Source organism: Musa acuminata, chromosome BXJ3-9 (genome assembly GCF_036884655.1).
Source record: "Musa acuminata AAA Group cultivar baxijiao chromosome BXJ3-9, Cavendish_Baxijiao_AAA, whole genome shotgun sequence".
NCBI classification, from domain to species: domain Eukaryota; kingdom Viridiplantae; phylum Streptophyta; class Magnoliopsida; order Zingiberales; family Musaceae; genus Musa; species Musa acuminata.
Genome location: NC_088357.1, coordinates 46141225 through 46156525, shown reverse-complemented (window position 1 = coordinate 46156525; position 15301 = coordinate 46141225). Strand labels below are relative to the sequence as shown.

Sequence of the window (15301 nt, the reverse complement as noted above, 5' to 3'; positions counted from 1 at the left end):
AATGTGTTCTAATAAAGTGGAGAGCAGCCAATCATCATATTATACTCATCAGAATCTTGAAGGCATGTAAGAGTCAATCTACATATATAGATAGATACATGAATCAATCTCTATAGTCAATGATCACAAATATCGATAATGTAACCTAGACTTTGCTCATTGGCATCGAAAACTTAAATAATCCTCATCTTGACTTCATTGACTTCATCTTTTGCCAATATGAACCTGACTGTTCATCAATGTAGACTTTGAGGCATTTTAATTAATATTTTTTGGTAGTACACAACAAGCCATGCATAGCATGGGCACAAAGCTAGTTATTAGGTAAATAAAAATTATCATGCCAGTTATGAACCACATTAGCATCAATCCACCATTTGATCAGTCACATAAAGATGACAACTGGTTGGATGTCTTGAAATATTTAGATTATCCTTTCTGACCTCCTTAAATTGTATTCAAGTATTCTTTAATTAAAAATAAGGTTAATTTATTTTAATAATGAATACTCAAGCCGAGTTAAAAGGCTAATTCAAATACCTAAGTAGCTAACTAGATTCCATTTGAGATAAAATATTACCTTACCAACTTATCATTATATTACCAAATAACAATGTTAAAAGGTTAGGGTTTTTTTCTGGTTCGAGTAATTGAGTCTAATTAACTAAATTTAAATTCAACTCAATTAATTTTAATTTAATTTGAGCTATTTTTTTTATAGAAAAGTTGATATTTGAGTTGATATAATAGGTATTCTTAAAGTAGTGCACATATGTTGTTGTATTGGGCTAATTACATAGTTATCTTAAATGTCTCGATTCTTATATTTTAAAAAGTTAGATTGATATCCCTATAGTTATAAGTGAAATATTTAAGTCTATTTATATCAATTTTATCAATAAAAATATAAAAAATAAATAGTAAAAAAATAATTTTAATATTTAGTTGTGGACAACAATGTTGCTAGCGTCGACGTCAATGTCGACACAATTGTCTAGCTATCTCCGACAACAATAAGGTTCGCTCTCGCTATAATGCCACCCACCTCCACAAGAAGCACGTTGTCGACCTCATCGCCGCTCACCTCATGTCGCTCTGTATCTATATCGGCATCGACATAGATGATAGTGGCCATTGCAACGTTTGCAACGAAGATTGTGGCAGCCCCATTGCTAACCCGTTGGGTGGATCCTAGTTTCAACCTGAAGCTGGGTCGCCAAAGCTCCTACCACTCCCCCTGTTGTCATATAAGTTCTAACACTACCTCTAGCTAAGTGACCCTTTTGCCACTCTGCATCTACATCGACGCCAACATAAATGTAAAATAATATTGTTTTGTATTTGTGTCGACATCGATGTAGTTGTCGAGCGACGAAAGGCTTACTCGGCAAGAGGTGGTGCCGAATCTAACATGGTAGTGGAGGGAGTGATAAGAGCTCCAACGACCCTAGCTTCGGGTCGAGGCTGAAATCCACTCGACGAGTCAGTAGTGAAGCGACCACCATCTTTGTCATAGATGTCGTGACGACCACCATCATCTGCATCGACGTTGATGTAATTACCGTCGACAACTGCATCAACATGAATACAAATGCAAAATAGCACGGGGCAAGCGGCGATGAGATCGACGACACACTCCTCGTGAAGGCGGGTGGATTCGCGATTAGAGTGGACCTTATCATCATCAAAGGCGATCAAGCAACTACGTCGGTCTCGACACCAACGGTGTTGTCGTCCGCCACCACCGACGTCGTCCATCATCGAACATTAAAATTATTTTTTTATCATTTATTTTTATATTTTTATTAATAAAATTGATATCATTAATGTAAATGGATTTATATATTTAACTTTTATAATTATAGTGATATCAATATAATTTTTTAAAATATAAGAATCAAAATATTCCTCATGTACGTTGACATGCCTTTTAATTTGGGCCATCGACTAACTTTTCATGTACTTATATATCTTTCAGCCGATTAGAGAGAGAGAGAGAGACATAGAATGACCCTATGACACATTCTAAATGAACATGAGAAAGTGGACATTGTTCACGCATCTAGCTAAGGCCAACTATTTCTATGATGGGTAAAAATAGCTCAAACTCTCCCTCCTTCGATTCCCCATTCCCATGCCATCTTCTTGATATCTACACCTTTCTTTGTTGTGGAACAAGTGGCTGGTCAACCTTCTCCGGCTCTTCTCGTTGATAAGTCAACGCGCTTACATCTTCTTAGCCAAAGAAAGACGAGCTGTTCTACAAAAGAATGAAATAAGGGCTGTAAATTACTTGAGAATTATTAAAAATGTATAGTAAAGGATAAAAGAACATTTACTATAAGTTATGTTTGTGCTTTAATCTCCGCTGCTTCAAGATCTGTGCTACCCGCCTACTGCCTTTAAGAGTCGTGATAGAGTGGGATGAACGGATTTTGATGAACCGTTCCTGAATCGGTGGTGGGTGGTGGGTGGTGGGTGGGGCCGGGACGCTCGGCGGAGGCAGGCAGGATGACGCGGCCCACTCGCCTCGGTTCGCCGCATCGAGGGCGGCCTCGTCCCGCACCGCGCGCGCGTTCTCGCGGACGCACGCCGACCACACACGCAGAGATTCCGGGGACAACGCGACGCCGCTTCCCTGCTTGCCTCCGCCTCTCGCCGGGTGGGTCCCGGAAACTTTGCCTCCGGGATTCTCGCCTCTTTGTCAGCCTTTTCCGGAAGCTAATTCTGCACTCCGTTCCCACTGTCGCATTGGAAAGATCAAACGGTTGTGTTGAGAATTAGAAGAGAAAAATGAGGACGAAGTCGCCTCGGTTCGTATTTACCGGATAAGTAATTAATTGAAGAAATGAATGATCAAACCATAGACAATGAAGGCGGATGATGAGATGGAACGAACACTTTAAGAGAATAAGAGGCTAATAAATATACTTATTTTTTTTCTTTTTCATCTTATAATGAAAATTACTTGTATTTCTTTGAAAAAAGGTAAATATTTTTTTATTATAAATAATATATATATATATATATATTTTTAAGGCTCATACTGTCTAATTAATAGTTTTTATAAGTCCTTAAGGCTTAAGAAAAATTATTTAATTTTATTAGATTTATATAATTTTATTCTTTCAGATAAGCTCAAAAAATGTAGGGTAAAGAATGACTTTGATGTTTATAATGGTTTAATTTTTTAAAATCGTATAAATCTATGTTAAACGAATAATTTTTCTTACATCCTACTCTCGTATTTCAATCGAGGACGATATGACTTATTATTTCGAAAGAATAAAATCATACGAATTCATCTAGAAAAGATAATTTTTCTCAATTTGGATCGAGAAGACAAACGATTTATATCTGACTTATAAACCAATCAGTTATTTTATATCTACTTTTTTTTAGCTCTCTCATGTTTCTCTTCTTCAATAAAACTTCTTTCAAAATTATTCTTATCTTATATTATTTTTATTTTTTATATTTTGCATTATCCCATTATACATACATTCACAAGTATGTGTGACCACACAATTTCAACATCACGTTTAATTGGTGTGGTCCAAACAAATCAATCAAAGATTGGAAATTATCTCCTAATTAAAGCATGCACATACTGTTAAGGGAACAGATAATATAATGTGTACAGTATTTTTTTTTGGATGTTATTGTGTGGCCTCTTGCTTCTTTTATGTACTTCCTCATCAACAAGAGTTTTTGTACATTTATCCTTTAAGATATTGGAAATTTCATATTTACCTCTTCAGATTTAAAATCCATAGTTACCAATGGATTAAAGAAATATATATATTTAAATATCTATCCCTTGCAACTTTCACTATTTATTTGACCATTCATGTTTCTTGATTTTCTAGAAAAATATTTAAATGTCAATTTATACTAATAGCTAACTAATGAATATAAATATATATATATATATATGTAATTTTGTCTATGAGTAATTACAGCATGATGGTCAAGTTTTCATCCTAAAAATTTGGTGACCAACCCATTCAATAGATAATATTGTTAATGACCCTAAGAATAGTTGACAACCCCATGATTGAAAGTGAGAACTTTCTAGCTTCCAGTGTAGGGTGGATGATGGCATGACATCTCTTCTGTTTCCTTGGCTTCTATGAGTTTCCATAGCAAAGACTAATTATGGTTAAACCCACAAAAGTGGCTTTTCCTTCTGAAACTTTCTACTGGTTTCTGTGAGGTCAACTTGCATGGCACAGTAACCATTACAAGGTCCATTAAGGAAATTGAGGTTTGTAACATGTTGAAGGAAAGGTGGTTGTCATTCCATCAGTTAAAAATGGATTCTGCACAGAATATGAGATATGTCCAAGAAGACAAGGACATGCTTCAAGTGTGGTCTAGTTGATTGAGTATTAGATGGTTGTCCTCCATTAATAGGGAATCCCCTTACCATTATGGATGTCTCAATCCTTCTTCAGGCCAGGTTCTGAAGTATGCCAGAGTCTCAGATGTGGTGGGTTCAGAAATCTTTTTTCTTTCACCAGCAAATAATTAATTAATTATGTAAAATTTGAGTACAATATTAATATAATCTATCAATGAAAAATAACTTTCTAACTTGTAATCTCATGTTATAAAGAATCCTCTAATTTCATCCATAAGTATCTACATATAGTTTTTTCCTACTCCAATCTATCTAAATATTATGTCAATTTTAATATCATTGATAAGTTAATTAATTCATCAATTTTTATTTAATTTAAATTATTAATTAAATATTTAAGTTAAAATTAATAATAATATATTGATCCTTATGAATCAATCTTAATCTTACTTATTTTTACTAACCAATATATTATGTAACTACTGTAATATCAATGAAAAATAATTAACCCTTATATGCTTTGAAGATTATGGTTATTATATATATATTTTAAATGTAGTAAAAATAGAATATAATAATCATAGTAAAATGCATTTAGCTATACCAACCAGTACCTGCCACTTGTCTAAGGTTCTTTGTTTTATGGAGTGCAATCACTCTGATACAACCCCTATCATCAGCTTTTACTCTCAGGATTTTGAAGTGGGAATAGCAGTGGTTACCAGTGGTTGGGCAACAGGCATCAGAGCATGGTACTGTTTGCCCTCAGAGCTATGAATGCTATAGATATTTTGTCAGACATGCCTTCCAGAGACCATTGAATCAATTGTCCTCAAAGAATCATCACTTGTCCTTAATCACAAAAGTAGTACAATTACAGTAAAGAAACAATCATTTATCCTTCAATAGGAGCCTATAACATCTCCTGTAGGGTAATCATCATACCCTACTAATCTACCTGTCAAGCTGTGGAACTTTCAAGTCTCAGATCAGGTTGTTCTGGTTCCATAATACTGGCAGCTACATACAGAGAGCTTTCTCCATCATTTGATTGATCTTTATCTGTCTGTAAAATTAGAAACAAACAAGAAGAAAAGTTTGGTAGATGTGGCCAACCTATCTGTTTTCATGTTTATGGTGATGTTTCAGTCTCACCTTCCATGCTCAATCACTTTTTCTCCACAGTCAACACCACCCTTAGTCAAAAAGTCTGATGACCATCACAGAGCTTTAGTAATATGTCCATAGAATTATTAGTAAAAAAAGAGAATACATCTACACTCCACTATTTATTTCCTTGTGGGTAGATTGAATTCATTCACATCTAATGAAAAGACATAGTCTTACACCAAAGTCCACTTTCATGCAAATAAAATGGGCAAATTGGCAAGCATATATCAAACTTTCCATATAAAAACCAAGGAAAACAAAGATACCACCTTGTGCATGTTAGAAACAATTAACCTAGTAAAATTAATCAGTATAGTTTGAATTCTAGAGGTTAATTTAACACACAAATCCATATTTCATAATATAGTGCAGTACTCTTGTGAGATGTCAAAAGTGGAGGGAACCAACCTGAGTCCTTGACTTGATTCCTGGTATGACAATGCATAAGCCATGAGACAGTGGATTTACTTTATTACTTCCACTTTTGGGACTTCTGAACACTGTTTGGCTTTTAGAGGAATCCAAACAATCAATTGTGTGAGGACCAGAGGTAGGTTCAACCTCATCCCAATGACACATTTCTTTTGACTTTTCCTCTGAGGCTCTCATCATCTTCCTCAACCTTATCATTGCCCCCCCACCTTGAAGTTTCTGAACTAAAATTTCCAGCTCTATCCCTTCATATTCTGTCTTTTTTTTTTCATTTATTCTTTATGCTGGTGGATGAGAAGTATACAGAGATCTTATCAAGCTCTTGCTGACTGTCATGAAAAGCAGCATTATTTGCCATAATCTGCATCCAATTATTAGATATTTCAACCAAGGAGGCATCGACAGATATTTGAATGAAATTATCAAAAAAAGTGCAAAATGGGAAATGTTCCTAATCAGCATAATTAAACTCTCATTTTTAAGTGGAAGTGGTAAAAGCAGTTCCTCAGAGCTACATTAGGGTCATAACCAGCTATGATGTTTCATTTGAAGCAGGAAAAGAGACAAGAATTCACATGAATTCATGACTGTCACAATACTGATGAAGGATGAAACTTTTATGGTGACAAGGACTGGAGTGAAATCTGTGGAGTGCAATGGCTTCTAGTGAAAACAAGAAAGCCTAATTCTCTGATGGAAGCTATTCCTATACAGTACAGAGGTATCTGTTTCTTATGGAAGCTATTGAAGTGGCATGCACAAGTTACATGATATCTGAAAGCAATGTTCTGTCCCATCTGTGCCATGGAATTCGCATAGTGAAGTGGATCGACTCTATATGATTGTTAGATAATGCAGAAATGCTCGAATAAGCAAAAAAAATCCACCAAACAAGGGAAACAGAGTAGCAAAATCCACCACTGATGTGAGAGGGGAATTTATCGAACACTTGGTCTGCACGAGACACGCACGGAGGTTACTAATTCTCTTCCTCTTTCTTGAAAGGAAAAATGTGTTTCCTGATTCCACTAAGGACCCACTTCACGTGGAATGGAATCCGCATTGCTTCCTTCTCTTCTCGGTCCAACCACTGCACCATCAAGCACGACTGAATGAAAGCACCGTCAAGAACAGAATCAATTAAGTATAACATCAGGTGCTCGGCCTGCAATTTATTACTAGAATATACGGTCTTATTTTATTAAATAAAATATATTATAATTGTAATTAGTTATTAATGAATAAAAAAGTTTAATTATTTTAAATCTTTTATTATAGATGATTTTGACTAGATGTAATACTCTTCTAATTATTTATTCTAGAGCATCTATCCTCGTTTATAAATAGATATGATCTTATAAGGATTATATATATAAAAAGGATTACATATCTACTTTCATCTCTCCTTAGTATCTATTTTATTATTTATAATGGTCATGTGTTATCGTAGGAAGAGAGAAAAAAATGATCTAATTTTTCTTGCAGATCGATATCGTTATTTTTTCCGAATCCAACAACGATGTGTTTACAAATCAAAATAAATATATTTCGAATGACATAGAAATGTATACATCATAAATATAAAAAAAAAATTTATTTGATTTTAGATTCTAACATTAAATGTATTCTACACAATATTATAATTATAATTTTTATACTTATAATTTTGTATGCTTACAATTGTTATTAGAACATATCTTGAAATCAAATACTCTACATCATGAAAGCATTAGATCTATTTTGTATTATTGTCATTCACTTGCGAAGGATGATCTGATTTATTTTATTTATCTCATTCACCCTAGTTGCCAGCTTGCAAGTGACGAAGGTTTCCTCGCCCACATAGATGAAACTATGGATGGAAGATTGGTACCCTATCTTGGTTGATGGGCTACGTCTATAGCTTATTGTCGAAGGTCATGGCCTATCTTGGTCATCGACCCTATCTTGGTAGAATCTGTGTGAAGCAACAACACTACATATAGTGGTTTCACATATTATGGTGACATTGTATTTGCTGGCTCTCTTCAGAGTAAAGGTGGAGGTAGTAGCCCTAATAAAGCGATGTGGCATTCGTCACAATGTTTTGGACACCGCAATGACCAACCCCCTCGGTAGCAAAGGGGTTCACCAGGATCACTGTTGCTTATAACGTAGCAGCAATGCATCATATGGTACAAGCATTGACAATTGCATTAGGGCATGATCGCTCAACAAGCAAGCATAGGCGCCACTATATGTCATAGTAGATGTAGGACTCGAGCAATAGTGGCATTGTTGGGTTACTATAGGAATGAGTTGTCGGCCACAAAAAGGATGCTATCAACCTTAGGTTGTACTGCGATAGAGAAGAGGTCGATGATAGGGTGGCGACACAATAAAAGAGGGCATCATGAAAGGAATACATAGAGAAGAGGAAACCACATAGACATTGCTGAATGTCATGGAAGATGAAAGGTGTAACTGTGGGTTTCAGAGCAAGCAAATTACAATGACAACTCAAAGTAGAGTACAGGTGGGCAATAGACGATAGTGTTATTTGACTGTGAAAGGTATACTAAGAGGAGGTCGACAAAGACGGCCAAAGCTCATATGTCTATGTAGGAATGCTCATTGACAAGCAACGACAAGTAGGATCAGTAACTTTGCTACTGTAGTACTCTGATAATGGGTGTTCAAATGTGAGGTTTGACAGGGTTATGCAATGATATGATAGTTGGTGGCGGCTTCCTATACTATCGACTACCGAATAGAGCCACAACTTATGAGAAAGCACATACGATCCACAACAAGAGTTCACTAGCGAGAAAGTTGTGATATGGCCTACGCAATGGAAGGATTTCCACATAAGTATTTTTGACCTAAGTTGGTGAAAATAAGATGTTGACCAAACTAGGACATATAAGATTTGATCAAAATTTGACCTAAATCTCATTTTGATCAGAATTTGGTCTCGAGGTTATTGCAATAGTCACCTAATCGATCAAAATCTAATTTTGACATATGTGATCAATTTTCATCCCTTTGTCCAATTCTAATCAAACTTAATTTTGACTTGATTCTATGATTTTGGCCTAAGTTGGTCAAAGTCACATGTTGACCAAAATTAGGGTAGCGATCGATTTTGATCGATTTCGATCAATCTTCATTTGATCAAATCTTCATTTTAATCAATTTTGACTTTTGTTAACTCTAATTTTGATTGACCTAAGTGGGTTATTTTTTAGCCTAAATATATTAGCTCAATTTGAGGAGCTCAATTCTAGACTTGTCTAATTAAATAGTATTAAATGGCTTAATTTAAGTTTTATATAAAATTATATACATATATATATATAATGGAATTCTTTTACAGCTTTCTTATATGAAATATTGATAATTTTTTTATTTGTTTGTAGTTCTTAAATTCTAATTATTAATTTTGGATATTTATGTAGTTATTCACATTGAATATTGAAAAATTATGAAATAATATTTATTTTTCACATAGAGGTATGAATTTTATTTTATCATAAAGATAGTGACATATAAAATTTTATGAAACCATTATTTCTTTCATATTAATAAAAGATATTAATCAGTGTTTACATTTAAAGGTTAGTTTGAGTAGGTTCATATTAAAAAAAGATATTAATCAGTGTTTACATTTTACTTACTAGTATTTATCTTGGTTTATTGCATGAGACTAAAATATTACCCATCAAGAATTTTAAGATGATTGATATGAATAAAATAATCTATATTATTGACATTGAGATAGTTAGGGATAGATCTCAAAAGATTATTAGGAATATCTTAGAAAAGATATATTGACCGAGTTTTGGAGAGATTTCGTATACAGCTTTGTTAAGCTAATGATACCTATTATCATAGATGAAAAATCTAGTCAAGGTCGATATCCTAATTATATCTTTAGAAAAATCAAATAAAAAATATTTCTTATGAATACAAAAGTCTATTATATATTTACCAGTCTAAATATCAATTTAATAATAAAAATACTGGGCAGATATTAGAGTTACCCATAAATAAAATATTGAAATACTACAAATAAAATACTAAAATATCTATAAAAGATAAAGGATTATATGCTCACATACAAAAAAATTAGATCAGTTTTAAATGATGAGATTTTTAAATGTTAATTCTATAAATTAACTCAATATAGAAAGTTGACTTTACGATTCATATTTATATTAGTTGAAGAGATAATTTTGTATTATCGAATATAGAAGTTGATTTTGTGATATCAAAAATTTTATCGTAAGACTTGATATTGTTAAACTCAATTGCTAAGTTGTTATAGATATTTCATGATATATTGTATTAATTTTTTTCTCTAAGAATGGTAATTACTCTAGTAGTTTTATGTATTATGATATAAAATACTTAATAGTTAGAGAAAAAATTCATAAATAACTAATGTCAATTGAGTACCTAAGCCTACTATAACGCCTTATAACTTAAGATATTTAAAGAATATATTTTTATAATTGGGCTCGTAAACAATCCATAAAAGATATAATGATGTAAGTTTGAGTGGATATCATAGTTGATATTTTTACTTATATAATTAAAGTTATTTACTTTTATTATCTTATTCATAATTATGTATATATATATATATATATATATTATAGTTGAATGTAATAATAATGTTGTCTTGATAAGATAAATTATATGAGTTATTATAGATTATATCAGAAAAACTAATAGTATTGTGGTACATAAAAAAAAGTATAATGTTAATAACATACATCCATGACTCATATTAATAGTTTGACTTAATATAATATTATTATATTTATTGGACTTATTGAGTTATTTTATAAAATTTGTGACCATATAAAAAATATTTTAATTTTTTTATAAATTTAATTAGGTAAATTTATTTTGAAATAAAATTTTATTTTATTTATTATGATTTTAAACTCTTTTATATCTTACCAATTAATGGGCTAATAGAATAATATTAGATTATGTGCTCTTATTTAATTGTATAAAATATATTATTATTCTGATTGGATTCTGATTAAGATCATTAGCTAATAGGAAGAAAGTTCAATTATGAATTATTTTTTTTTTATTGGAGATAAACTTGATGGAAGAGATTCTCCTCTTAGACATGACATAGACTATATACAAAAGAGAGATTATAAATCTATTTACATTTCTTAGATTATAGTGACCATTCGAAAGATAGGAAGAGAGAAATAAAAGAGTCTGTTCTCTTTGCAAATCAATATTATTGTTTCCTTCGAATTGGAGGATAATATGTTTGTATATCAAAAAAAATATTTTAAATGACATGAATATATATATATATATATATATATATATAATTTTAAATTATAATAAATAAAATATATTTTATATAATAAATATATAATTATAATCTTTATGCTTATGCTTATACCCTTCGAAAACCAGTTCGAACTAGCAAGGAGAAGATGAGATATGCCACGCTGGGTTTACCTCCACTTGAGGTCAAGGTCAAAAGATCCATTCCATGACCCAACGCCATAGTGTCAACATAAACAAATGGACAGAAGTCAGCAAGAATCTGTGGCAAAAATTGACGAGATCAAGTCAAGATCATATGCGATTTGGATCACAATGGATGTTCACATCATGCATCAGGTTGTCTCTTGAATCACTAGGAAATGGGCTTTACAGTTTTGGGCTTTACAGGCTTCACTTCCCGTGGAAATGGGCTCTCTTTTTCGACAATTTTTTTGTTTGTAGGAAAAATTGTTTTTTTGATGGAGCAAAATCAAATTGATAGAATGAAATTTTTTAGGTATGAAATGTTGTAAATTGTTATTTGTAATGAATTTTGTAAAAAAAAAAAAAGATTACATGGAAGTGCTTTTTTTTTATTGAAACTAGTTTGGCCACGAAATTTGTTCGATATATTTCAATTCTAGAAACATATTTTTTAGAATATTAGTAAAATATACAAAAATAACCCATTTTTCATACATTAATAATAATTTACATTGGGTTAATAAAAAAGCCCGAGGGTTTAGCTTGCGCAAAAGAAGTGATCGAGTCTTCTTGCTTTGTAGATGAACTCATCTAATAATAAGAAAAAAATTAGTAACTTCTTTTATTAGAATTAATAATATAACTCGACAAGTAAATGATGCTTGAAGAAATATTTTAGTTTTACGATCGAATAAATGAATTTTTTTTCCTTTACAATTTGCATAATGCATGTATTTTGCGAAATGGGTCGATCGTTTATTAAGTCTTAAAAGCAATAAATTATTGGAAACTAAAATACATAAACCTTATGACTTATTTCTTCGGGATCGATTCGAAAGAAGACAGCGAGGATACAAAAGATATCTTGATATTAAGGAATGAAAAGGTAAACCAATTAATTTAATTTATTAGAAAATATTTTTATGAATGTTTATGGTATCTGACATGCAATCAATCTATTAGACATTTGGAGTTGACTTAATATAGGAACACTCTGATTCTATCAATCGAAGATCGTTAAAAGATACAGTGATAGTGATCGGACTGCAGCTATAATAATGGTTAAGATATTGCTACTATTTTCATATTCTATGTTATTTAGCATGCATTCATTTCATTCAACAATATGTTACATCAGCTTCTCATTTCATCATACATAAGCTTCATGAGAAACAAAATATTCCTCCTACTACTATGATTTATATTGGTAACAAGACAAATATTAGCTTAGCCATGGATCCAATTTATCATAAATAATCCAAATATTAACACATGCTTTCATCTTATTAGGGAGAGTGTTAAAACCAAATATTGAGGTCATGTCATATTAAGATTAAGTGGACAAGTTGTAGATATACTTATAACATCTCTCTCTCTCTCTCTCTCACACACACACACACACACACATAAGGCTGCAGTGTATTGGGTGGGGGAAGAATCTAATTCACCTGCTGCATTTAGGCCACACCCCTTCCAAAGGCTGCCATCTCCCTCTTTAGCCCTCCACTTTCCCACTGCACAACAAGAAGAAGGAATCTCCGAGCACTCTCTCCCATCATATCTCCTCTTTTCTTTCCCGACTTGAGACCAACACAGCCTCAGACTAAATCACTCCCTACATAATCATCTGAGTCATCAACATGAAAGCAGTGTGCAGCGTAGCTTCTTTTTGTCACAATCAAACATACTCTTCTGAAAGAGACAAGAAAAGAACTATTATATCTAATTCTTAGCTGATCTCAATGTGATCAATACAACCCGGAAGCACAAAGAAAACACACATTTTTAACCCATTACAGCACAAGCAAGACTAGGAAAAGCTGTGACAGTAGAATCATACATCCATATCTATAATTCATCACTTAGCTCAACACCATGAACAAAAGGAGTAGAAGAACAAGCCCTAAACACAAACTCTATTCTAGAAGTGAGTTCTGTCAATGGAAAGCACCATTAGGAGTGGGTAGATCAGACCATGCCAAGGTGGGGTTCCAGTAACCAAACTCACCGACGGAGTGTGGGATGGGTTCCAAGATGGGAGTTGCAGCAGTGGTGACCACACCAGCTGTGGTCATCATGGAAGTAGCCGAAGAGCAAGAAGAATCGAAGCTACCGACATTGTTGATTACCGTCTGCAACTGCTCATTGTAGTAATTGGCCGAGGACTTGAACTTTTGGTACAGCTCTTGGATCTCCGAGCTTGGTATGTCACCTAGCAATGTGTTGTTATTTTGTGGTGGTGGCTGTGTCAGTCGCGGCTGTGGCTGTGGCTGTGGCTGCTGCTGCTGCTGTTGCTGGTATGAGTAGTCGTTGTTCCTCCATAGTGAAGCGCTTAACCCGAGCTGACCCAGTGGATCCAAGCTTAAGCTGTGAGCAGTATTTAGTGTGCCTCCTGCCTCGGCCACCATGTGCGAGCCAAGCATGGTTCTGTCCTCCTTGATTCGAGCAGAGCCGAGGTTAAGGCTGGTTGCAGAACTAAGGATAGGGTTAGGGTTTTGGGCGCAGCTGGACCTCAAAAGACTCAACAGGTGGGAGGTATGTGGCGAAGGCCACAGTATCGGGCTCGACGAAAGCTCATTTTCCAGCCCACCGGCTAGACCGGACCTCAGTAGGACGTCAGGTGAAGATGGCTTCGCCTTGGTGATGCCCAACTTACCACAAACCCCGGCCGCGGCAATGACGGGCACCGCCTTAGTCTTGCGGCACCCACCGCCGATCGGGACGTTGCGGAGCGCGCCCCCCTTGGTCCAGTACCGGCGGCAGGTCTTGCAGAAGTGACGCGGCTGGGTCAGGTTGTAGTTGTTGTAGTAGCAGAACTTGGTGTTGGTGGAGTCGCACCGGGGGCACCGGAGGTTCTGCTGCGGCTGCTGCTCCGCGGTGCCCGCCAGCAGCGAGGGTGAGGATGAGGACTGAGACTGGGACGATATGGAAGAGGTGGGAGAGGACGAGGAGGTGGGATCAATCAGAAGGCCTCCAGGGTGGGAGATCTTCCTCTCATCCACGACGCCACCTAACAGTCCTTGGATCATTGTGTTAGAGCTTGGAAGCGAACCGAGTAGAAGTAGAGTAAAAGGTAGAACAAAAAGGAAGAGAAAGAAGAAATCTACTGGCTTTGACGAGCTTCAAAGGTTGAGGAAAGCGGATGGCTTGATGTGAGGGAAGGGGAGAAGCCAAGGAGGCTTTGCTTTGGAGAGGTAACGGATGAAGTATGCAGGGAAGAGAGTAAAGCAGCAGAGGGAGGGTTATATAGGGGAAAACAGAGGGATAAAGAAGCTGCTAAGGCTGGAGTTGTCTGTTAGCTTATCAAAGTGGGTTTACAGAACTGAAAAGTGATGATGTTCTATGTGAGTGATATATAAAGTCATGAAATTTTCTTTGCATTAATAAGGCATCCATTTATCTTAAGATCACTCAGCACTCCAAAACACAAAACAGTGCAGACAATGTGTTCTCAGGTACTGATCATACACATCTATGTGAAAAGAAACACAAGTGTTGCATAGCATGTGTTTATGTTGTAGTAATTCTCACGTAACTGCGCATGCATATGTTTCCAAGCCCCTATGCATTTCATTCCCTCCTCCCTCAAAAGAACATGAATTCTTGTTGTTTCATTGACAGTGAAAGATAGATAAAATGAATCTACCAAATCTTTGCAGAAGGCTAAATGGTTCAACTTCGAGGTTGTGGATGCATGCCGGTCAAAGCAAACTGGAATAGGAATCAGCTGGTTGGGAGCACCAATCATGCCTATTTGGAAGCCTAGTCTAAGAGAAGTGTTTTCAAGACATGAGGTTTGGATTTTGGAGGAAAAAAGTGCGGAGACAGTGAGCATCTTGTCATGTTCCT

At 34.7% G+C, this 15301-nt stretch overlaps 1 protein-coding gene across 1 annotated transcript; it reads right to left on the bottom strand.

Annotated features, from left to right (window-relative positions):
- Positions 1 to 13275: 13275 nt before the first annotated feature.
- On the bottom strand, positions 13276 to 14679 carry LOC135648465 (dof zinc finger protein DOF1.4-like). The gene has a single exon (XM_065166194.1). It carries the CDS (start codon positions 14479 to 14481, stop codon positions 13390 to 13392), a length of 1092 nt encoding a protein of 363 aa, XP_065022266.1. The 5' UTR covers positions 14482 to 14679; the 3' UTR covers positions 13276 to 13389.
- Positions 14680 to 15301: the final 622 nt, after the last annotated feature.

Bases quoted from the DNA above. Each gene is read 5' to 3' on its own strand.
- LOC135648465 (XM_065166194.1), bottom strand. From the start codon at position 14,481: ATGATCCAAGGACTGTTAGGTGGCGTCGTGGATGAGAGGAAGATCTCC.